Source organism: Neofelis nebulosa, chromosome 10 (genome assembly GCF_028018385.1).
Source record: "Neofelis nebulosa isolate mNeoNeb1 chromosome 10, mNeoNeb1.pri, whole genome shotgun sequence".
Lineage (NCBI taxonomy): Eukaryota > Metazoa > Chordata > Mammalia > Carnivora > Felidae > Neofelis > Neofelis nebulosa.
In genome coordinates, this window is record NC_080791.1 from 87,665,686 (window position 1) to 87,690,156 (window position 24,471).

The 24,471-nt window shown below is 42.6% G+C and overlaps 1 protein-coding gene across 2 annotated transcripts in view; it reads left to right on the plus strand.

Annotated features, from left to right (window-relative positions):
* KIAA1549L (KIAA1549 like) overlaps window positions 1-24,471 on the plus strand; it is a 269,435-nt gene that overhangs the window by 132,230 nt on the left and 112,734 nt on the right. Inside the window, exons 2-4 of one of the 2 annotated variants that reach the window (XM_058688590.1) lie at window positions 17,592-17,936; window positions 21,326-21,925; window positions 23,958-24,073. In XM_058688590.1, the coding sequence (XP_058544573.1) occupies window positions 17,592-17,936; window positions 21,326-21,925; window positions 23,958-24,073 (1,061 nt within the window). Of the gene's footprint in view, window positions 1-17,591; window positions 17,937-21,322; window positions 21,926-23,957; window positions 24,074-24,471 lie in introns of both variants that reach the window. The other variant, XM_058688589.1, reaches the window with a different exon arrangement.

The following is a 24,471-nucleotide window of genomic DNA, read 5'->3' on the forward strand; positions in this document are numbered from 1 at the left end:
AGTTTGGATGGATGGTCAAGTCTCTGGTTGCTAGATACAGGCTGAATCAGAGATGGGAATTTTATTGAAAGTTACATTTTATTTGCAGAGGGCACATCCCAGAAGAGAGAGTACAGCTGGGCTTGATGAGACAGGAATCATCAGATCAAAGGCTGCCCAATTTCCTAATCTGTCTCTGCCCTTCTGTCCCCCTTTATTTGCCCCACACATGCTCTCATTTTTGCTTCTTTCTGTCCTCTCCTTTATGTTTCTCTGGGTTCCTGGTATTTGCTCTGGTACAAATAGCCAACTTGAAAGGGAAGCATGGAGCCCGGTGTCCCCCACACAACTAACTGAAATCTTCTGTGGTCCAGAGACAGCTGACCGCAGTGAGGCCAGAAGTGATTGACTTTCCCCGGGGCAGGTGTTCATGCTTGGGTCAGTTGGCAATAGGGGATGGTAGTGAACCAACTTAATGTTTTCAGGAGTGGGTATTTTGTAGAGAAGGGACTGTGTGCTGGATAGACGTTCTAACGGTGTCTTCCACCGCTGCACAAAATGACCATTTGTTGGTCATTTACCTTGTACAAGACCCTCTACTGTCTAAAAATGGAAATAAAGACTGTCCCAACTATTCCATTTAATTTATTCATATCCTAGTCTGAGACATCTGGACAGACAGGTGTCCAAGGACGTAAATAACAAAGGAAGCTACAGCTCTCTTTGCACCAGTGACAAGGGCATCTTTCTTAGATAGTGGAGTTGTGTTGCAGTGTGAGCTACCCAACTGTTCCTCACTGTTCCAGATATCTCTTTTGAGGCATCTGGTTTACTGGAAGGTTGACAACCTGGAAAATACCAGAGGTTTATCTCCATAGAGGTTAAACATTAAACATGGTTTTGGAGTAAGCTGGAGAAAGAATAAACTCAGCAAAACTAGAGTGATATTTTATGCCAAATCACTGAAAAAATCTGAAACTATGAAAAATTGAGTCTGGAGAATTCGTTTCCCAGAATGTGTGGTGGAAGCCACTGATGATCACCCTTTGCAAACCATGTTATTTTTACAGGTCACCCTTGACAATGCTGGCCTTGGTGACATCTCCAGAGGGTTTTCCCTCAGTGTTCTCATTTTCTGTGCCAAATATGGAGGATTTCACCGAAAACCCAATCCCTACAAAAGTGAGCTGTCTTCTAGGGAAATTGATTTCTCTTGATTTCCTATCAGTTTGCTTCGATACAAGGAGCCTATGGAGTAATCTTTCAATAAGCTTTGCCTGAGCACTTGCTGGTGCTTTATTTAATCACAGATTTATGAACTCTTTGTACACCACCAGCCAATTTTACAGTCCCAGAATCTTGCTCAGGAGACAGACACTGATTTTGCCTGCAGTTGATTTTAAAGGCTTTACCATCTGGGATTTTTAGTAACATGTGAATAGCAAATGGATGCCGTGTTTTCAGGATTTTGTAGCCCAAACTCTAGGGTGGTCGTGCAGGAAATGCCTAGTAATAAATAAATAGCATAAATTTGTTTCACATTTGTTTATGGAGCTAATGATCAACATAGATTTTAATAGCTGATACCTTGTTTAATTTGATTTGTTGCCTGAATGCCTAAGTTAGTAGATAGGAGGCAGTATGTTATTGCAAAGGTTAGTGTATTAATTTGGATTTCCTGAGAACATTTGACCCCTAATAAGAAACCCTTTCTTATCTTTCCCTCTCCCACAGCAGTGTTACTATGTTCAGAAAATGGAAACCAAACAAGGTTTAATTGACTTAATCAGGGGTTATATTTGCTTGCAAGGAGCAGAATGCACCTGAACCAGCTGAAGCCAAAAAGGCTTATATTTTGAAAAGCATGTAAGGGTATCTTATGGAACCCAGTGGTTTGGAGTATATGGCTGAGTTCGCCTAAAATGTGGAACTGGGGGTGCATGGGTGGCTCGGTCGGTTGAGCATCGACTCTTGATTTCGGCTCAGATCATGATTTCATGGTTTGTGAGATCAAGCCCTGCATTGGGCTCTGCACTAGCAGCACAGAGCCTGCTTGGGGTTCTCTCTCTCCCTCTCTCTCTGTCACAAAATAAATAAACATTTAATAAATAAATAAAATGTGGAACTGGAGCAACTAATCTAACTTCTCTTTTTAAGGTCACACTTTCAGGTCATTGCATTTTTCCATTCTTCTCTCTTTCCAAATCAGCATTCTTTGTTTCGGCATATATGTGCACCAAACATGGCTTCCTGTTTTCTATCACTTCCCTAGTCAAAGGCCCAATATGGAGTGACACGGTCTCCAGGTCCCAGTTTTAAATTCTTGGGGAAAAGTTCAAGGAGAACAGCTCAGACCAGTTATCCATTCCTGTCAAGCATCTGTGGCCAGGAAACCATGGTCATGTGATTACCAGTCTGGTCAGCTGGGGCTATGAGAGCTGATGCTCAGGGATAGAGGGGAATAGATGATACAAAATGGGACTGTCAGGTGGGTGGTAAGGAGAAAATCATCAGTATCTTTGACTTGCCAGGTGTGAAAACAGCTTATTTGCATACCACTTGCAGCCTGGAGATGACATCTGTTTCCTGGCCCATCTCTATTAATCCTGCCGACTTTTTTTTCTGTTTTTCACTTTGTCTCTGAATCATTCTTTCACCTCCTCCCTTTCCTTCTCCTCATTTCATTTTCTCTCCTCTCTCAGCTGATGCTTTAAAAAGGAACATGATACATCTGATGGTGGAAGAAGCAGTGTCGGAATCCAAGATCAGTCTCTCATTCAGACTTGCCCAGTGCTAGACCTTGGGCAAGTCACTTAGTCGCCTTTGGCCCTGGTTTCATTTTCTGAAAATGAATGGAGCTAGGCTAGATGCTGAGAGAAACCTTAGGGATCACCTTTTCCTGGATGCTAAAGATCTTTCTACTCCTAATGTCGTTCCACAAGCATGGCACCCATGGCAGACGTTATTAATTGATTCCACCATGCTTCCCTGCTGATCCAGGACTGTGTTTAGAATCCTCCACAACAGTCCAGGCAGCCACTGCAATCACTTGGAGGCAACCCACCTGTGAGATGTAACTAATTAGCCATCTCTAAGCAAGAACTGGAGGCCAGATAGCTACCATTTTTTCTTCCTCTAACTTTCCTTAGAGAGATGGGATATGTGAAGCCATTGTTCCTGATTCCCTGGAATTTTGAAGGGAAAAATAAATAAATGCCCTCTTCTGCCCTTTTCTTCCCAATTATTCATTCTTTTACAGAAACTGTTTGCTTTCTAACCTCTATCCAATCCAGCCTTTAATTTCTCCCGTGGCTGAAGAATCGACAGTTCTTTCAGCAAAGATGAATCAGCCATGTTTGTCTGGGAGCCTCAGAATTAGAATGGCTCACTTTGCAACTGTGTGGTGGCAGGCAACAGTGAGAGTTATTTTACTTTTTGAAAGTATGTTTTCTGCAGTTATATTTGGACTGGAAAAAAGATCCTTGCAGTCTCAGCTCAAATGATATTCAATGTTCCTAATTGCTATTACCCTCAAATATGATAGTGAGTGAGGTCACATCTTCAGTTTACATTTCTTATCTATATTTACAAATGACACAGCTTTGGAACATCTGCTCTGCCTACAGAGCACTCATTTTTGCAGATGATGCAGCTGTAATGGCTGGTGGCACAATTGTTTCCTCGACGACAATGCTAGGAAACATCTCTTCCTTTCTGCCTTTCCTGCTGGATGCTGTTTTTTAAGTTGCCTTCTGGAGTTCGTTTCTCCAGGAGACATGGGCCTAAACTTCTAATGCAGAATTTTTTTTTTTTTTCTGCCGAAAGGCTTCTTCCTGATAGTTACTGAAGGCAGTCTCCCTGTGGCAGGGCCACCTTATATAACAGCTCTGTAGGTAGAAAAGCTACAGGTCTAGAACTAAAGGAGACAAATGTAAAACCTTTGCAAAGATCACACCTGGGATAAAATCTGTATCTCTAATGCATAGGCACCCAGTGCTGGCTTTCTAGTCAAAATAATCCTTGGTGTTGGTAGAGAACATGGCCATCCCATTTTATTCCTCCTTGGAAAAGGGTAGTGCTCTAGATGAGTGAGGAAGAGTGGGGGTATGGTTCATACAGACTGCATTTAAATGCTTTCCTCTTGTTGTTATTTATTTCCGTATTAAAATATGATAATAAAGGGACGCCTGGGTGACTCAGTCGGTTAAACATTTGACTTTTGGTTTCAGCTCAGGTCATGATCTCATGGTTCATGAGTTCGAGCCCTGCATTGGGCTCTGTACTGACAGTGTGGAGCCTGCTTGGCATTCTCTCTCTCCCTCTCTCTCTCTGCCCCTCCCCCATTTGCACTGTCTCTCTCTAAATAAATAAATAAACTTTAAAAATTAAAAAAAATACAATATTATAAAAGTGAGGACTTATATACTTTCATTTCTGGAGCTAACTGTCCATTTGCAGGAAATGTAGAGAACAGAGGAACATGTTGAATTGCATCATGAGCATGCATTGGCCCAGTCCAGACTATGGAAACTCCATAGCTTATTCATCAGATATGTTTTAAGGAAACAAAAGGAATGGAGGGGACAATTTGGAGATTAAAAGACACTTAAAAGACATGGTGGCTAAAGGATTAATCTATGACAAGGGGGATAAAACTATTTAAAAATGATTTCTTGGCTTAAGCCAAACCATTTTTAATGGGATCTTATAGATGACTTGATTTTGCCCTCATGTGTTACAGAGAAGGAACATGGAGCCCATGCAGGCAAAGCAATTTATTTCATGTCTAAAAGGGAGCAGGTGAGAGAACCATGGTCAGAATCCAGATCTCCTGGCTCATGTGTGAGGCTTCAACTACCTCCCCTGAGTATGATCTTTATCATACATTAATTTTATCTTGAGTTCACTGACATAGATAAAATCACAGTAGAGTTGACTACATATTGGAGATTCTTTGTGTTAATCTGCTCTGTTAATTGCTTTTCAAGCAGATTGGCTCTGGCTTTGTCCTGTGTATAATGGCTGTAAGCCCAGGAGCTGTTACATTCTCTGACTTATGGATTCACAGAATAAAGTTAGTCTTTTGCTTTTTAGTTGCTTTGACATTATGAAGTTAGTTTTATTGTTCAGCACTATTAAAATGCTCTAGAGTTGCAATTAAAGCTATAAAATAATCTTTACCTTTGTTATTAAATTTCATTTTTCCCCAATAGTTCTGGCACTGATTTAAGTTACTTATTTTCACATGTGTAGCACTTTTTCTTGGAGAATTCATTCTTAAATAGACTAGATGTTTTGAAAAGGGGAACTGTTTGGTGTAGGTTGGCATGAAAAATAACCAGTTAAATTCTCAAATTTCTGAATAAAGACATGTATATCACTACCATACAAGCAATTTGGCCAACAAATTCACTTTACTAAAATACATTTTGGGTTAAATTATTCAATATTTCAATCCAGTTTGAGAGAAAATAGATTTTAATGAAGGCTATATAATATGCTATATTTTACAGTGACATGTTTGTCATAGATTATTTGTACTTTTGAAAAGAACCAGGATTTGAGGCTCAATTACAAGTAATTAACAATCCAACCAGTGTGCCACAAGAAACACTTAATTTCTCTTGATATTTGTTAAGAAGTTAACAATACATGCCACTAGTTCACTGGTAATGGTTCTAACAATTATTTACTGTGAAAATAATAGCATTAACAATTCAGGGTGGAAGACAGAATTGAATGTTATTTATCTTGAGGGTAATAATGCATGTTTTTAACTTCAAGAAGCTGTGCATTTATAATTATACTGGAGCAAGAGGTGTGGAAAATTACAAGCTAGATAAACTCTTGACTTCGAGAAAGCTGTTCTTTCTTTAGGGACCATCAGAGAAGGAGAGAGGTTTCCACCGCTTAAAATATCATTACGTTCTCAGTTTTCCCTTGGTCATCCAGACGAGCCCCTCCCAACTCTTAGTGTCACAGTGTTTTGTGGAGACTGCTGCTCCAAGTCAGGCCCTCCTCTCATTTCCTTCCTCCCTCCCCAACTCCATCAGTGATAAGTGGAAAATGCCTTCCTTGTACTCACCTGTGAAAGGAAACTTCGGGTCTCCTTCAAAAAAGGTTGATCATTGATATTCAGATTTGGACAGCTCATGGACTAGTAAAATGAAGAATTTTGGAAGCCCAATTTAGATTCTCAAACTTTTAATCTTGTCAACTGAGGGCATCGCTACACCATGCTGCCATTAGCATTTAGAAAAGCAAGGAAATGTTGACACCAAAAATGGAGGATTGTCCATTAGACCCAGAAAAGCAATTGATGAAAATACACATACATGCACACAATTATAGTTATATATCTTGCTTTGTCTTGGTTAGGTGAAAACTGCATTAGATTGGAGTGTGGACGAGCATTGGAAACCTTGTGTTGAGTGATTTAAAAAACATGACATCTTTAAAAGGTGGACCTTTTCAAGTTTGTTCAACAATGTTAAACATCTTGGGTAGGGGCCTCACCTTATGTCCTCCCCTATGTTGAGGCAGGATACATTTGTGATTAAGGACATCAACCCTGAATCCAGAATGCCTAAATGTGTATGATATTATATATCGTGTAAGAGATTTATTATGAGGATTTGGCTCATGTAATTATGGGGGCTGAGAAGTTCCACCATCTGCAGGGGCCAAGCTGGAGACCCAGCAAAGCCCATGCTGTAATTCCAGCCAAAACTGAAGATTTAAGAACCAGGGAAATCGGTGGAGTAAATCCCAGTCCAAGGGCAGAAAAATTATCCTTACACAAATTAGCAGGAGGGGAGCAAATCCTCCCTTAAAACAGAACTCTGATTTTTGTTCTGTTCGGGCCCACCCACACTGGGAAGGGCCACTGACTTTACTGAGTGCATCAGTGCAAATGCCAATTTCATCTAGAAACAGCCTCACAGACCCACACAGAAATGATGTTTAATCTGGCTACCCCATGGCCCAACAAATTGGCACATACAATTAACTATCACCTGTATCTTCCTGATAGTAGCGTTGTGAGGATGAAATGGGTTTATATTTGTAAGCAGATAGGAAAGTAGTGGACTACGGGGAACATTCAGTAAGCGTTAGTGTCTGGCACACGGTAGGTACTCAAATTAACTGAATGAGTGTGGGAAGGATAAGTTTCATGTCTATGGTAGGATGCTTTTACTGTGGTCTCTTGTCTTTCAAGTACAGGCAGTTAGGCAGACACACATGGCATCTCCCTCTGACTCCCACCAAATGGTGTACAGTCTGTCCTAGGCTCTTCTATCCAGATTCCTGTGGAGACTGTGCTGAGTAGGCTCTCCCAGGTGGAGAGAGCACAGCATTCTGGGCCCCTCTTTTGGGCACTCCTACTTCTGGCCAGACATCTCAAGACTCTGTTGCTAGTTACAGATTGTCCTCGTGACTAGAAGGATAAAGGAAAATCCATTGCCAGTGCTGAAAATTGTGTCTAATGATTTTTATTATTATTAGATAAACCAAGGCATTGGGAGATAGAAATGGAAATTTTGTCAGTAGAATAGATTTAAGCTTAACATAAATAGATCTTACTGCTTTATACCAAATGAGAGAAAACGTGGTCTTATCTAAATTATAGAATTTTTAAAAATAAATGCTATCTTGATATGAGCATCTATGTAAACACTAAAGCAAATAAACTGCTAACGAAAATTATTTGCTATGAACATACTGGCTATCTTTTTGAGTTTCGGTGCTTCTAAAAAGTTTGCAAATCATTTACTCAGAATAAGTATTTCTCTTTCTTTCTTTCTTTCTTTCTTTCTTTCTTTCTTTCTTTCTTTCTTTCTTTCTTTCTTTCTTTCTTTCTTTCTTTCTCTCTCTCTCTCTCTCTCTCTCTCTCTCTCTCTCTCTTTCTCTTTCTTTCACCTTAAAGGCAATTAGTTTGTTATTCAGTCCTAAAAGAGTTGGCTGATAATTTCTTTTTCTAAGCATCTGAATTAACAAATCCTGAAGTAGTGATATTCATTATTAATGAGGTTAGACTTCTATAGTAAAACTAATGCCTGACCCAGTCATCAATGAACATGAATTAAGGATTAATAATAATATTTTTTATTAATATGGGGAGCATATTCTGCTTCTTGGCCCCCACACAGATTTTGCAGATGTTTGGTGTTTAGTTGTAAGAAGGACATCAGTATCCATGAAGCATCACACAGCCTTCCCATTTTTCTTATGTCTCCATTTAGTGGGGGAAACAACCAAGTTATTGATATTATCATTTTACCTAAATTAACTTAATGCCCCAAGAAGGCACTAGAGCCAGTGAGAATAATGATGGTCCTTTCCGTTTGTTATACAGAACTTTACAGATTTCCTAGCGCTCACCCTTATGCTATCCCAAGCGATGAATGTCAGTAGAGGAGGTCATGAATAAGTCTGCTAAAATACACCGTGAAAGGAGCCTACCAGAGCAGAATCTGCCAGCTATTTAATTTTCAAAGAACATGTTTTCAGATTCTATGATGGATTTAGTCCACTTACCAGTTCTTTGGTTTTTCTGTATCTGAAATTGCTCAAGGGCAATGACTTTAAACTCTGAAATGATCTTCCGTTAAAATCCCCTCAAGGTGTTCAGAGCAGTGGCTCCTTGGGATATTAGCTAGTATCATGCAAAAAAGAAACAGAACAAAGAGTTCCACAGTCAATTAGTTTGGGGATTTTCTAGATTAAACATAACTTTTGTTTACCCTAAGACTTTTGGAGACTTTATGTACTTGTTTGCATGGTGACTCCCTGGTAAGAGGTTTCCTAAGCTATTCTGAATATAAAACCATTTTCCCCCCAGATTGTCTCATGGAACCAATATTGATGGGAACAGTTGTTGGGACATGGTACCTTTGCTTATTCTTGGTTTTAGAGACTGTCAGTTTGTGTAGATGTCTCTAATACAGGATTATTTTCTTTTCAATCTAACAAAATACTCTGTGAGATGCAAAATGAATGGGAAGGTCTCTGCCTGTCATGAACAACATTGTAGATGATACAAGAATGGGACTGCAATTTAAAAACATTTAAGAGTACAGAGTTTGGCCTATGATCATACCATTTGGACTTTAAGTGTGGTGCAAAGTCTTAACCTTCTCTTTTTGTGTCCGTGTATGTTTTGTGCAGGCACTTATGTGTTTTGTTGACTATCACAGACTTTATAAATTTTTAATTTATTGGGGCACCTGGGTGGCTCAGTCGCTTAAGCGTCCGACTGCAGCTCAGGTCATGATCTCACAGCTCGTGAGTTCGAGCTCCGCATCAGGCCCTGTGCTGACAGCTCAGAGCCTGGAGCCTGTTTCAGATTGTGTCTCCCTCTCTCTCTCTGACCCTCCCCCGTTCATGCTCTGTCTCTCTCTGTCTCAAAAGTAAAATAAACGTTAAAAAAAAATTAAAAAAATTTTTTTTAAATTTATTAATTGATAGTTTATGCATTAAATGATTTATTATTATATATACACGTACATAATTTTTATAGAATTGCACAAATATGATCCTGGAATATACATGGGTTTCTCCTTTTTATCGCAGCCTTTCCCTCCCCTAGCACACATTTTTAGTGTGCTGCCTGCATTCACTTACATATTTTGATGATTAGTTATTTAGTTAATATATCTTTATTTGATTTTGATATTAAAACAGTACTGGTTTCATAAAATATATTGGAAACATTTTCATATATTTAAAAGGCCCAAATTAGTTTGCTGAAGTTAGCATTGCCTTGTTTTTTTTTCAGTTAAGTAGAACTCAGCTGAATATATCTGGTCCTGGTGCCGTTTTCAATAGTCCTCCTTTTTCCTATGTTAACTTGTTTAGGTTTCTCATTTCTGGATTGATTTTTATTACGAAGGTTATTCATTTATGTATGTGTATTTATTATGAGAAGATATGTGTACATGAGAAGAGAAGCTCTGTCTCTGCCTTCTCTCAGCAGTTCAGCCATAGCTGTAAGATTTGTGTGTCTGATTTGTAAGGAATCCTAATGGGAAAGTGTTCTCTTTGCCACTATGCCAAGTAAGTCATTTCCAAAACCACATGAATGCTTGTGGAAGTAAGCAGACTTCGGGGGAGAAATCTAATGCAGAAACTCGGTAAGTCTTACGAATGCTAAGAAAGCCAGGTGGATTAACCAGGTAGTGGGGAATTATAGTTGGAGACGAAGGACTCACTGTAAGAAATGTGAACTAGTACTGAGAAGTTAGAATAAGTTTACCACAAATTGGGGGTATAACATACTGTCATCATAGTTTAGAAAAAAGACATGACTCTGAAATCTCTTAGTCAGATTTTGTGTTCCTTGCTGACAATCATGATAAGTAACATATATTGTACCAGGATGTGTTCCAAATATTTTCCACGGGTTAATGCCATTAGGGCTCAAGACAACCTGTGAGACAGAGATTAATACTGTCCACATTGTGAAATGGAGAAACTGGCACAGAGAGGTCTGTAACTTGCCTAAGTTAACACAGCTGGAGCAAGGCAGGGGGGCTGTGAACCCAGATCTCACAGCCTTCACTGGAACACTTGACCTCCTTCCCAATAAGGATTACAGCTTGTTAGTCTTTATAAGGGAGTGACTGTCCAAGAAAGGATTTGGAGGCATAAATGGCTAAGTGATTGAGCAAATAAGGGCGATAATTGGCTAGAATTTTAAGCAGAAAGGGAAAAGTACTCCAAAAGAGTTAAAAATGGAGAGTTGTAGGAACAATGACATCTTAACTATGGGACTGTCACTTAGAAGTGGTTTACGTTTACACTTTTCAACATGGCATGAAGCCCAGTAATAGGCCTTTTGCCCAAATTTCTAAGCCCCTATTACTGCTTTTCATTTAGTTCATACTTTCCTACATCTTTAGTTTTTCTTGCCTGATGGATTAAAATGGTCTCAACTCTCCTTAGGGCTAGAATGAAATAGTAAAAAAATAGGAAGGTTTGGCAAAGTTGACTGATAGGATTGTCCTGTTTTGGAGGATGACTTATTGGTGGTTAATTGCGTTTTCTATAGTTGAGCTTAGGCTGACTAGGGGGTGAGGCTTTTAAACTTATAAGTGACCCCATCAGAAGGATTGAAGGAGCAGAAGGAGAGGAGAGAGACTCCAAGTCCCGTTGATTTATTTCTGATTCAGATGGTTTTAGATGTGTGTGGTGATCTTATCCATAAGAGGAGGTCATTGTGTCTGTCCCACCTGCCACACAGGGTTGGTGATGACAGAATTGGAAGGGGATGAGGCTATTATTTATAAAACTGAAAAGGTATGAATAACCTGTATCTTAATAGTTGGAGGGCAGTTAAACAAATTATAATACCATGTCTTAGTGGGAACAATTTTCAGCCTTATCCAGTATGAAAAAATGCTTTAAAACAATGTTAAAAGACCAGAGGTGCAAAAAAAAAAAAAAAAAGTTGGATGTGAAGTGCAACCACAGGTCTGAAAAGCACATAAACCAAAGCTCTTCCAAGAATGAAACCTGAAAGAACTATTCACCACAGTGTGAATTGTGGTTTCCTTGATGTGGCGGGACATGCATGGGGAGGTGGCTGAGGGACACATGGGATTCTTTTCCTTCAACTTTTCCATCTTTTCCAAATTTTCTGTACTGGTTACACAAAGTGAGGTTTTAGAAAATGAAAGAGCAAATGTATTGTGATGGGGGGAATCAGTTTTATTTTTAAATCTGTTTCACAAAAGATTCGAAAGCAATAAACTTTTTTTTTTTTTAAGAAAATAGCTGTGAAACAGCTTTGAAAGTTAAAAAGCTTCTGTTGAGGCAGTAAACAGAACCTTCTATTTGCTGGCATCACTTCAAGGAGAGGCAATTTGATTCTGTTTAACTGGCATATTGAAAAAGCCCCAGGAGAAATCACATTAGGAAGAATGTCCTAGGCACCCAACTTCAGAAGTGTGGATTTGAGGTGGATGCTTCAACATGGAAATGATGCTTGGTTCATCTCTTTTGACCTTCTGGGAATCGAGGTCTCAGTGATTTAGAGCTGTGTTCAATAATGTCTGCTGAAGCAGCACCAAAGAGAGACTCATCGTCAAACTCACAGGGGCAATGACCATGTGGGCTCCCGTCTGCTGGGGTCCCTCTAGGAAGATGTAGCCCACCCTGGACCTGGAGATGGAGGAGCAGAGAGCCTTGGATCTGAAATCAGAGGAGTTGAGTCACACTCAGCCATGGGGTAACTCTCCGTGTGACCTTGGCCAAGCCGGCATTTAACCTCCCTGGGCAATGGTTTGCTCACCTGTAAAATGGGGATGATGACCTTTATCCTCTACCTCACAGGTACTGTGAGGAACAAGGTGGGATGAGGGAATGAAAAGATGCTGTAAACTGTAAGGGGTTCCACAGATGTGTGGGATTGTGGCAGTATGTGATCAGCAAGACATTTCTGAGTTTTGACTAGCATTCGGGGCCTCTGAGGAAGCCTCTGAGTGCATCCAAAGTATTGACAATGACAGCAATACCAATATTGACAACGACAGCAATACCAATAATAGTACTGTGTGCCAGGCACTGTTCTAAAGACTTTACATGTATCACCTCATTTTAACACCTAAAACAATTTCATGGTAATGTAGGTACCTTGACATAGGTACCGTAATAGTCCCCATTTTACAAATGAGGGAGAGGCACAATAAGGTTAAGTAGCTTGTCCAGGGTCACACAGCTAGCAAATGGAGCAGTAGGATTTGAATCCAAGCCATCTGACTCTGGGCCCAATAGAAAGCTGCAGGTATTTCTCTCTGAAATATAAAGAGGAAGGGTTTGGGATACTTACTGATGTTTATTAGCTGGTTGTCTTAGTTTCTTCTATTCAAGAGCTGCTGTTGATCAGGTTTGCTTTTCGTTGAGTGTTGCAATTAAGAACATGGGCTGGCAGGCAGTGAGCAGGACAAAGTGGATGGCTTCATGACCCTGGTTGGAAATGGGTCATGCCTATAGCTAGGCCACCTGTGGGAAGGCTTCCTTCTCAGTGTCTCCAGCAGTCAAAGGAAGGAAGTGCTGAATGGAAAAAGACTGATTATGACTGTGTTACAGGAGTAGTTTGAGGAAACTAGGAAGCGATTCAGGGCCGCATTGGGAGACCCTTTGAATTTGACTGGAGAATATTTCTTTATATAAATATAAATATAAATATAAATATAAATATAAATATAAAGAACGTGAAGGAAGGTCAGAGAGAGGGGGAGAGAGAATCCCAAGTAGGCTCTTCATAGTCTGCAGAGCCTGAAGTGGGGCTTGATCCCACGAAGTGTGAGATCATGACCTGAGCCAAAACTAAGAGTCAGACGCTTAACCAGCTGAGCCACCCAGGTGCCCCTGTGCCAATTATTATTCAGTCTGATATTCTTACAGGAATGACTGTTTGCTTTCCTGAAGCTTTGAAAACCATGCTTTTATCTAAGCATGGCACAAACCAACCTAGTTTAAAATGTGTGTGTCAATTGTCTATGGAATGGGGTTCATGTCTCCTTGGGAAGGGAAGAAATGACTCATTTTAACTTTTCAGGGTCTTTATTTTGAGGGTCTTTAGCTTGCTTTCACTTATTTCCAACTTAAATCCATCTCTGTTCCCATCTATCTTCAGCCAGAGCCTCCTTAAATCTCTTGTCATTTAAGCTACTTCCCTTTAAATTTCTTTAGGCTACTAGTCCCTTGGTGGGATACACTATCCAAAGAGAAGGTAATTGTTGGCTTGTCCCTAGAACGAGTGATATTTGGGGGCACCTGGATGGCTCAGTCGGTTGAGTGTCTGACTTTGGCTCAGGTCATGATCTCACGGTTCATGGGTTCAAGCCCTATGTCGGGCTCTTTGCTAACAGCTCAGAGCCTGGAGCCTGCTTTGAATTCTGTGTCTCCCTCTCTCTCTGCCCCTCCCCCACTCATGCTTTTTCTCTCTCTCAAAAATAAAAATAAGCATTAAAAAATGAAAAAAGAAGAATGAGTGATGCTTATGATATTCACAAAGGATAGCTATTCAGGAACTTGTGCAGGGAAACACCACTATCTTTCATCTCCCCCTCTTGTATGTGGGATATATGATTGCTTTTTGTGCATTTTTTTGAAGATCATTACTGTATTTGTCAGCAAAGAATAGTTCATATCATTCTAAGTAGAAAAAGTTAACAGTTTTGGAATACAGAGAGGGGTGGATTAGAGAGTTAGTAGGATTTCATTGAGAAAAAAAAGAATTCAGTAATTTGATTGAAACGTGCCTTCTTTTTTTTTTTTTTCCTTGAAAAATGGGATTTAAACAGAAGAGTCCAACCTGTTTCATAGCAACATTCCACTGTGTCTGCTGCTATTTGCTGATGTGGCTTTGTTTCTACTCTTGCAAAGCCCAGTATTCTCTTCAAATAACTTCCTCTGAGTCCCAGGTACTATGTTTGAATTTTTATTTCACAGCTTCTCTGTGAAATTCCAAACAAACATACTGACTTGGGCTTCTTTTTTACTGTCTTGATGGTACCCTCTCACCATCCTTTCTGCTACTCTTTAGTCATGGTACCTCATGCTGCATCTCTTCTTATATGCCCATTCCACAGCCCCCTACTCTCTACCTCTGTTAGTTTTTTTATTTCTGTGTAACAGATTACCACAAACTTCCTGGCCCAAAACAACATGAATTTATTATTTCCCATTTCCCATGGGCACAGCTTCTTTGGATCCTCTACACAAGGTCTTATAAGGCCGCCATTGTGGTATCAGCAGGGCTGTGTTCTCATCTGGAGGCTTGACTGGAGAACGATCTACTTCCAAGTTCGCTCAGGTTGCTGGCAGAATTAGTTTCCTTGTGGCTTCCATCTGGAAGGCCCTGGCTTCTTGCTGGTCATCAGTGGGAGGCCATCCTCAGTTCCAAAAGGCTGCTCAGAGTTCCTGGAGACTGCCTGCAGTTCTAGAAGCTACCCACAATCCTTTGCCACATGGGTTTTCCCAGTATGACCTCTTAATTCATCAGGCCATCAAGGACAGCAAGTCTGCCAGCAAGACTGAGTCTTAGATTATATAAACACAAGTGGGTATCCCATCACCTTTGCCATATTATATTGGTTAGAAGTAACTCACAGGCTCTGCTCTGCTCATACTCAAGATGAGTTACACAAAGGCATGACCACCAAGAGACAGGGATCATGGGAATACTGTAGAGTGTGTCCAACACACTCTTATATCTAACCTATATCAAACTTCTACTTCACTGCCTTTTTTAAAATTTGGTTTTGCCCTACTTCTCCTAATTTACTTTTCCCTTCTTATAAATCTACCTCTCATTTGCCCCTCAAAATTTTCTCTTCCCTTTCCATTCCTTCCTGATACAACATTAATTAATACAGACATATTTTATTAGCATAGACATAATTTTAAAATCTTGTGTATAAAGCAAAAGCAACTTTCATTGAAATAAAGAGTGCTTAACTGTGTTTTGGCTTCTGAATCCTTAGCTAATTAAAGCTGTAGAGATTCACTTCCCAGGAATGAGGGACACAATCCTGTATTGTTTCAGTTATTATTGCTGCACAGCAAACCACCCCTAGCTTCATGTTGTAAAATAACAACCATTTTGTAATGCTCATGGTTTCAGGAATCCAGACAGAGCAAACTGAGGATGTCTTGTCTCTGTTCATGATTCCTGGGGACTCAGTAGGGAAGACTGAAACAGGGTGACTCAAGTGTTTAGGGACTAGCATTATCTGGAGGCTTCTTCATTCACATGTCTTGTGCCTGGGCAGGGATGACTGGGAAGCTTAGCTCACCTAAGACTATTGACTGGAGTACTTACACATGGCCTTTCCATGTGGTTTTGGGCTGTTCACAGAGTGGTGACTGGTTCTAGGAGGGAGAGTGAGGGAGCATATGGAGAGCAAGCCTTCCAAGAGGCCAAGTGAAAGCTGCCTGGCCTTTTGTAATGGTAGCCTTGGAAGTCATATGGCAATGCTTCTGCCTTGGTTGAACAGTCTCAAGCCCACTCAGCTTCAGGTGGGGACATAGACCTCACCTCTCAATGGGAGGCATATAGGAGAATTTGCAGCCATTAAAAAAACACATATACAGGGGCACCTGGGTGGCTCAGTCGGTTAAGCGTCTGACTTTGGCTCAGGTCATGATCTGACAGTTCATGGGTTCAAGCCCTGTGTCAGGCTCTGTGCTGGCAGCTCAGAACCTGGAACTTGCTTTGGTTTCTGTGTCTCCCTCCCTTTCTGCCCCTCCCCAACTTATCCTCTATCTCCCTGTCAAGAATAAATATTAAAAAATAAAAAGAGTAAATGCTTTAAAAAACACATATGCAAACACAAACATATTTAAAGGACTACATTATCCTGAACTATGAGAATTGAAAGGGATCATAGAGGATGATCTATTTCAGTCTTCCACTATGGCTCAACTCCTTTTTACAACTGTCCAGTCACCCCATGCCTACACTACTTCGGGGAGTTTTCTTCTGGTCTCTGTTGTCATCTGTTCCCACTCCTTTCCAGTCTGTTCTATTCTTTATTCTGTAGCCAGAATGCTTGTTCTGAAACACAGATTTGCTCCTGTACATCATCCACCCTCACCTCCCCACCTCACCCCGCTCTACTACAAATCAGATTTTCTAACTTCAGCTCCCCTGGGCTCGTTTGTTTCTGTCAAATGTTTTGGCTAACGTTTTTTAGTCAATAATGGAGAAAACTCTAGAAGTACCTGTTCTTTCTTTTTTTATTTTTAACTTAAAATACGACTTAAGGGTGCTTAGCCATCTCTGGGGTCATCAGCACCATCAGTACTGCAGAACCATGGAAAAGGGGATCAGAGCATCGTCAAGCAGGATGTTGTTTCTCTTCCCTAGCATGATATTTCCAGCTTTCTGATCAGTTGTGTCCTTGCCTCCTTTCCTGTGAAGCTCACTATCTTGTGCCCTCTCTCCTTGCCTTTCTGCTTGCAGGTTAACACAGGAAATGTGGGTGCTAATAGTCTGCTTTCTCTGTAGGTGCTTGTAGTGACACTGGGTCTTGTGAGGTGTCTCTAGTTCTAGGGTGAATGTGAGTAGTTTTACTTTCAGAAAGAAAGATGCCACTGCTGCCATCCTTCCCAAACACAAGCAACCTCGTTATTCTGCTGGAGATGACTTAGGGTCCTGAACACACATTTGCATCAAGATTCACGGTCCTTTCATTTTGCCTTTTGGGTTCTCTGATGAGGTTTATTTTGGTGTCATTGGCCTTGGCAGGTAGTTACATTCATCTTTGATTTTCTAGATTGTGAGTTTCCCAGTCCAGCCCTCATTGGTGGTACAGAAAAAAAAGATTTAAGATACATAGGTGTCTTCGGCATCTTTGCTTAGGTATCATTTCATCAGAGACTGTGGCTCTCAGCCCAGCCCTGTAGGTTAGCTGTAGTATTTGCATATGTGTCATTACTTAACCTTATTGTCTAAATATGTTTAATGAGTCTTCTGTGCTGGGGTGGAAGCTCTGTGAGATCCCAGTGGTGCCTGTCTTGCCCACCCCTTCTCTCCAGGACCTACCACAGCAGGCACTTAGATGATCATCTGATGCCTGACTGTGTGGTATTTTGTTTGACAGGAACAGACAATCTGCAGATAACAGTCAGCCCAACCTCGGAGTCATTTCCTCATGGGAAATTGTTACCGATTTCACCAACATGGCCTTTCTCAGAAGTCCCGTCTTCCTCGGCAGTGGCCAGAATCAAGAATGTGCTGGCACCCTCCCCTGACAACACTAGTGTGCTGCAGTTTGCCCGAACGCCTCCGCCCAAGACACACCGCAGAGCCAGGGCTCACGGGGACTTCTCTTCTTCCCTTTACCAAGGAAGTGGACATAGCGCCTCCCTTGAGCCTTCCAAGGATTCCACCGAGTCTCTCGTCCCACCAAGACCTCAAGGGGGAAAAGATGCAGCCTCCGTGTCAGGTTTGCCTCACACCAGCATGCTCCCCTCATTGTCCACTATCCCATCTCAGCCAGTTGGGGTAGGGACTCCTTCCATTTCACCACAACATTCCCCAAGACCAGACATTCTTTCATTTCTCCCTCCACATCCATCCTCTTCATTGGCTCCTGACCCACCTCATTCCATCATCTTTTCCAAGCCAGCCGAACGACCCACCAAAGTGCCTTTGTTTCCCCAAACAGCTCCAACTGGCTCCTTTTCAAGTGAGAGCATAGCTAATTCCCCACACCCATTTGCTGGGGAAATGAACCACACTCTGTCCAAAAATGCCCAGGATTTGATAGGCATCCCTCATCTAGGTCTTTTTGGATACTCAACAATGCGGCATCCTGAGCTGCCCCCCACAGAGGGTCCTCACACAGCAGGCTCCCCCACACCTGAGTTTTTGAGCTCTGTGGCAGAACTGTCCCATCTGTCTCCTCCACCCCTAGTGCCTGGAAGTCTTCTTCAGCTTCCAGATGGAACTCCCTCATGGTCAGTGTCGGAAGTGGCTTCAAGTCGTACATCCACACAGCTGGTTGAAGCTGAGGTGGCTGAAGGAGTGCATGGTGGGGTGTCTTTGCCAATTTCTAAGAGTGTGGTGGCCGCAGCAATGACCCAGGAGGCTGTGTTTTCACTTTTACAGACTGCAGAATCAGTGGCAGTGGAAACAACCAGCAGAAAGATAGCCCTTGCTACCACAAATGACACCGCTAACCCACTGCATTTGTCAGGGGCTCCAGAGAATTCTGAAGGGCTCCTCCTTGTAGCAGAACACACATCATCCTCTTTGGTGCCTTCTCCTCTGCCTCTCACTACAGCCCGCAGAGGGCAAGCCATCCTTTCTGGGACATCCAACAGCACAGCAGCAGACTTTCCTTCTGCACCCACCTTTCTCCAGTTGGCACAGAACCATGCCTCTCCTTCCACCATGCCCAAAATGCCAACTCCTCAAAAAGAGGGCAGCGGTGGATCCCCTCCGACAGTGGCTACAGACTTCCCCTTCTCCAGCAAATTTCCCAATCTTCTTTCCACAACCCGGGCATTTCCCCTGCAGAAAGAAGATAGTGTGACAGCTGTTTTAAAGAAAAACGAAAAGGCAAATTTGACAGTTGATCTCCAGATCCTTCCAAGTAAAGAGATTCCAGGTCATCACACTGTAAATGGGTTCACCTCTGATTCTAGCCTGGATCATATTTCATCTTTTTTGATCACAACTCTAAGAACAAACCTCCTTCCTTCAGAATTACCTCTACCTTCCATCCCCTCTGCACAAAGCACCCAGACTATGTCCCCGTCCCCTAGCTTGTCTGACATCAAGCCAGAGACTTATGCGGCTGTGATGGACCATTCTCAGTTGCCAGTTTCAACTTCCCAACAGGTGACAGCATTTCCCTCATCCACTGAGGTCTATGATTTCTCAACAACGAGACATGTGAAAAAGCCAGCAACCACAGATGTTTTCTGGAGTTCTCTTTCAGCAGAAACTGGATCTCTCTCCACAGAGCCGATGATATCTGGCTTGCTGCAGCAAACAAATTATTATTTAAATGGGCACACAATTAACTCCACCAGTTGGGAAACTCATTCAGCTTCAGCTACTCCTCCCAGTGGTTCAACTTCAGCTGCCAGTACAATAAGATCTTCAGATTTCAGAGAAACTGCTGGGCATTTAGTGACTGCAGAAGGCTCTAACATTCAGCGTCCAGTCCTTGGCATAAGCACCAACCAACCTATTCAACAGTCAGAGGTCACCATGGTTGGAAACCATACAGACTTCTTGTCAATAACCAATAGCAACTATTCCAGAGATTTTCAAACAGCTGAGATTGAAGATTACCCATCCACAAGCCAACATGCTGTGTCTCATCCCCATCTACAGCTGCCTGCGCATTTAACACATGCTCTTTCACCAGCTTCTCCAAGTCTGACTTCCACAGCTAGCTTGCAGGAAATACTTTCAGATAAAATGGATTCAGTTCTCCCAATTTCCGGTGGCATCTACCCATCTCCTGTGATAAGTGTTTCCACACCATTCCAGAGTATCTTGAGATACCATTCTTCTGCTGAATCTCCTCCTCTATCGACCAGGGCCCCATCCACAGTGCTGCTGGCTTCTCAGCACCCTGAGAAATGGACAGGTGCAGCCACTCATGCAGGTAGTTTGTTTCCCCGTACTCCCAAAATTGGTATGACTGTTTCTGTGGACAAGCATCTTCAAGTTCAACACAGATACCCAGTTTTGCTTAGAAGGAGCAGACACACACTATTGGGATGATGAATGAGTTAGCAGTCCCAGATAGTCGTGCCCTTGATCCTCTGCTGACTTGATTCTTTTGAAAGTACAGTCTCCAACTTACAATGGTTTGACTTACCATTTTGCAACTTTATAATGGTGCAAAAGCATTCGGTAAAAATCATACTTTGAATTTTGAATTTGGATCTTTTCCCAGGCTAACAATAAGTGGTACAATCCTCTCTGGTGTTGATGGGCAGGGCAGTGAGTCAGACCTCCCAGTGAGCCACGAGATCATGGTCAACAATGATACAATTACAACCATCCTACACCCATACAACTATTCTGTCTTTTAGCACAGTATTCAATAAATTACCCAAGTGAGTCAACACTTTATTATAAAATAGGCTTGTGTTAGATGATTTTCCCCAACTGTAGGCTAAAGTAAGTGTTGTGAGCATGGTTAAGGTGGGCTGGGCTAAGCTAGGATGTTTGGGAGGTTACGTATATTATGTGCATTTTTGATTTATGATATTTTCAACTTATGATGGGTTTATTGAGACATAATCCCATTGTAAGGTGAGGAAAATCTGTATTAAGAACTTAAATGTCCTTATTACCAACCACAAATTTCTTTCCACACCATCCTTCCCCCCACCAATCACAGGTTTCTGTCAGTGGCATTCTCATTATGGGTAATTGACTTAATGAACCTAGAGCTGTTTTGTTTTGTTTTTTTTTTTTTTTGTTGTTTTTTTTTTTTTAATTTTTTTTTTAATGTTTTTTATTTATTTTTGGGACAGAGAGAGACAGAGCATGAACGGGCAGGAGAGGGGCAGAGAGAGAGGGAGAGAGAGAGGGAGACACAGAATCGGAAACAGGCTCCAGGCTCCGAGCCATCAGCCCAGAGCCTGACGTGGGGCTCGAACTCACGGACTGCGAGATCGTGACCTGGCTGAAGTCGGACGCTTAACCGACTGCGCCACCCAGGCGCCCCTAGAGCTGTTTTGCCTAAATCCCAGAGCAGAGACTTTTCACCTCAGCAAACTCATATGTTACATCCATTCATCACCACACCAAGTGACATGTGTACTGTGGGCCAATGACAGACTTTGTTTTTTCTCTTTGCAGTAGACCCCTCGGTGTCGTCCAAGGCTGAACCAACAGCAGCATCAGCAGCTACATTGTTACTGGGGAAATCAAGTCCACCGGCGCTGTCTGCAGCCCTGGTTGCCAAGGGCACTGGCAGCAGGGCTTCGGCCATGGCCTCGGGATTAGTCAAGAGCAGTTGGACCACTGCCCTAGCTAAAAATGTCACAAACAACGCAGCACCTGGCCCAAGGACGACACCGGGGGCAGTGCCTCCGGCCTTCTCATTCACACCAACCTACATGTTTTCAAGAACGGCACACACCGGGAGTGCTCACACAGCCATGCAAGGGACCACGGGCACCGCCTCTGGCCTGTTGTCCACAACACACCTCCCCAGGAAACCACAAGCCATGCACACAGGCCTCCCAAACCCCACCAACCCAGACATGCCGAAGGCATCCACCACACGCCCACTGACAATCACAGCAGCCTTGACATCCGTTACTGCCCCAGTAAGGGCCACCCGGTTGCCACCTTTGCCGGCAGAAAATATAGATGCTGCATCGACTGCTGTGGTCACAACCGGCAAAATGGCATCCAACCTAGAGTGTCAAATGTCCAGTAAGCTCCTGGTGAAGACAGGTAAGAGTCCAGTGTCCTGATTTTATTTGAAAGCGGCAAGCACGTGCTGGTCTCAGAGATGTAGCAGAATTCTTTGATTTCTTTGAGATCGGTGGTTCTCAACCAGGGACAGTTGGCTCCTTCTCCCCCCAGAAGACATTTGGCCATGTCTGGAGACATTTTTGGGTGTTTACAGGCTGGAGGGTAGGGAGGGTGCTACAGGCACGTAATGAGGCAGAGACCAGGATGCTGCTAAAAACCCTACAGCACACTGGATGGTCCTACAGCAAAGAATAATCCAGCCCCAAATGTCACAGTGATGAGGCCCAGAACCCTGATCCTTATCAAGTGGCAGAGGATAGGGGGAGGTTTAGGAGATACAGATTCTAGGCCTGGGATCAGTCCTGATATCAGAGGCCCCAGGGAAACTGGTTCTGCCAGCGAGTCTGAGAAAACAAACCTGTAGCAATTTTTGCCTGTGGAGCAAATCAGTAATGTCTCACATGAATGAATGAAATGATTAGTAAAATATCAAATCTTGGAAGCACTACAGAATTCAGAGAGGCTTTTGTGATGTATTCTCTCAGTCGGCCGATAGTAAAAGTACAGCCACACGATGTGGGTGCCCAGGATTTCTTTTGATCTTGAAAAAGAGGCCTTGAAAAAATTGGGTGGTATATGCTTTCTCTTTAGCCCCCACCGCCCAGTTGCAGCAAAGCAGGCCAGGAAGGCACAGGGTGCTTTTAATAGTGTGGTAGTGTTTGCTATAAAAAGCATTAGACACAGCATTTGAAAGAGCATGCCAGTGCTGAATGCTCGCATCCCGCCTTCCTCTTCACCCTACAAAGGATTAAATGAAATTATATCTGGAGACATACCCTATTTGAAAGTGGGAAATTGTGAAACTAGGCAAAGCACAAAGTACAGTATCTCTTTCTATTTCTCCAGAAATTATACCATCTGGTTTTCCACTTCCCCTTCACTGAGAGGCAGGCAACCCCAACTACCTAGATGCAGAAGTCTGGAACGTTCTCCCCCCTCCTTCATCACCATCCCTTTCACCCCACACCTGGTCAACCACCAGTGCCCTCAGTCTTACCTCCTTGAATCCCCCTTCCTCCTCCCCAACTGCCTCTTCCCTAGTTGACACTGTCGTCATCACTCAATTTCTGCAACAACAACCAAATTTATCTCTCTGCCTTAGACTATCCCCCCCTCCAATCTGTTCTTCAGTTTGCAGCCAATGGAACTTTCTAAAATATATGCCTTGGCTGAAAACCCTTCACTTCCCATCACCCTCAGGACCAAGCCTAAACAGGTATCCTGAGGCTTCACTTCTCATCCCTATGTCTTTGCACTTGGTCTTTTCTTTGCTGGGAGTGTGTGTGTGTGGTTTTTTTTGGGGGGGGGGGGGGAGAGGGTGGTCCCTCTCCCCCGGGCCTAGCATACTTCCCTTATCCTTCAGGACTCAGTGGGAGCATCAGGAAACCTTACCTGATCCCCACCCCCTTGCCCAAGTCTGAGCTGGATCCTCCTCGGGCTTCCAATGGCATTGTAGGCTTCCCTTCAAATAGCACCTGTCACATTCAGTCACAGGTGCCTACCTTCCACCCCAGCTCTCCATCCCCGTCTCTGTCCCACTTATGAGGTGGGGACTGTATCTTCCTGATTCAGGGGTGTTTTAGGCTGTAGGACCCAGCTCAGGGCCTGCCCTTAAGCAGGCTATCAGGGAACACTGTTACAGGAGTTTTCTTGCATGCAGACGCATCAAGGACCAGGTGCTGCTGAACCTAATTTTCAAAGTCAGAGTCAGCGTTAGTCAGACATGAAGTGCAGCCAGCCTATTAGCTCTCCCCACTAGGGTCAGACAATTACTAGGTCCTTCCTTCTTTGGACTTGAATGGGACCAACACAGCTATTACCCCGGCCCACCGCTCTCATTGGTTGGACCTGTGCTCACCAGCTTTACTCAGAACTTGCAGGAGGTAGAGGGTGGAGAGGAGAGGAGGATCATTACTTACCCTGATTACTGTGCTTCTGTTTGATCCCACAGTTCTCTTTCTGACCCAGAGGAGAGTGCAGATCAGTGAAACCTTGAGGTTCAATGTAGCCAAAGGGCTCACGCAGGCATTGCGGAAGGCTTTCCACCAGAATGACGTCTCGGCTCACGTAAGCCTCTTGTTTTTGTGATTAGACTAAGCCGTCCACATCTTCCTCTTGGGCCCAGAGGATGCTAGACTGTTTTCCTCCTCCCTGGGTATCGTAACCATACTTGTCAGAAGTAGAATCTTTCTTCATTTTGGCAAGTAGCTAATGTGTGGTGACTAGAGAAAAAGGTCAGATTTTGAGATGGAAAATTGAGGTTAATTGCCTTATGTCTAATCTTTTTTTTTTTTCAAGCCTGGATATACTATTTTGAATTGTCCCATTATCCAGTTGTTCAGGGAAATCTAATATTGTTAGTGTAATTTTTAAGAAACCATCCATTGCTTTTCCCTTTATCTCCCTCAGCATTGTAAATAGTTGGTGATTTATTTCTGGACATTTAAAAATTATTGTAAATTGAG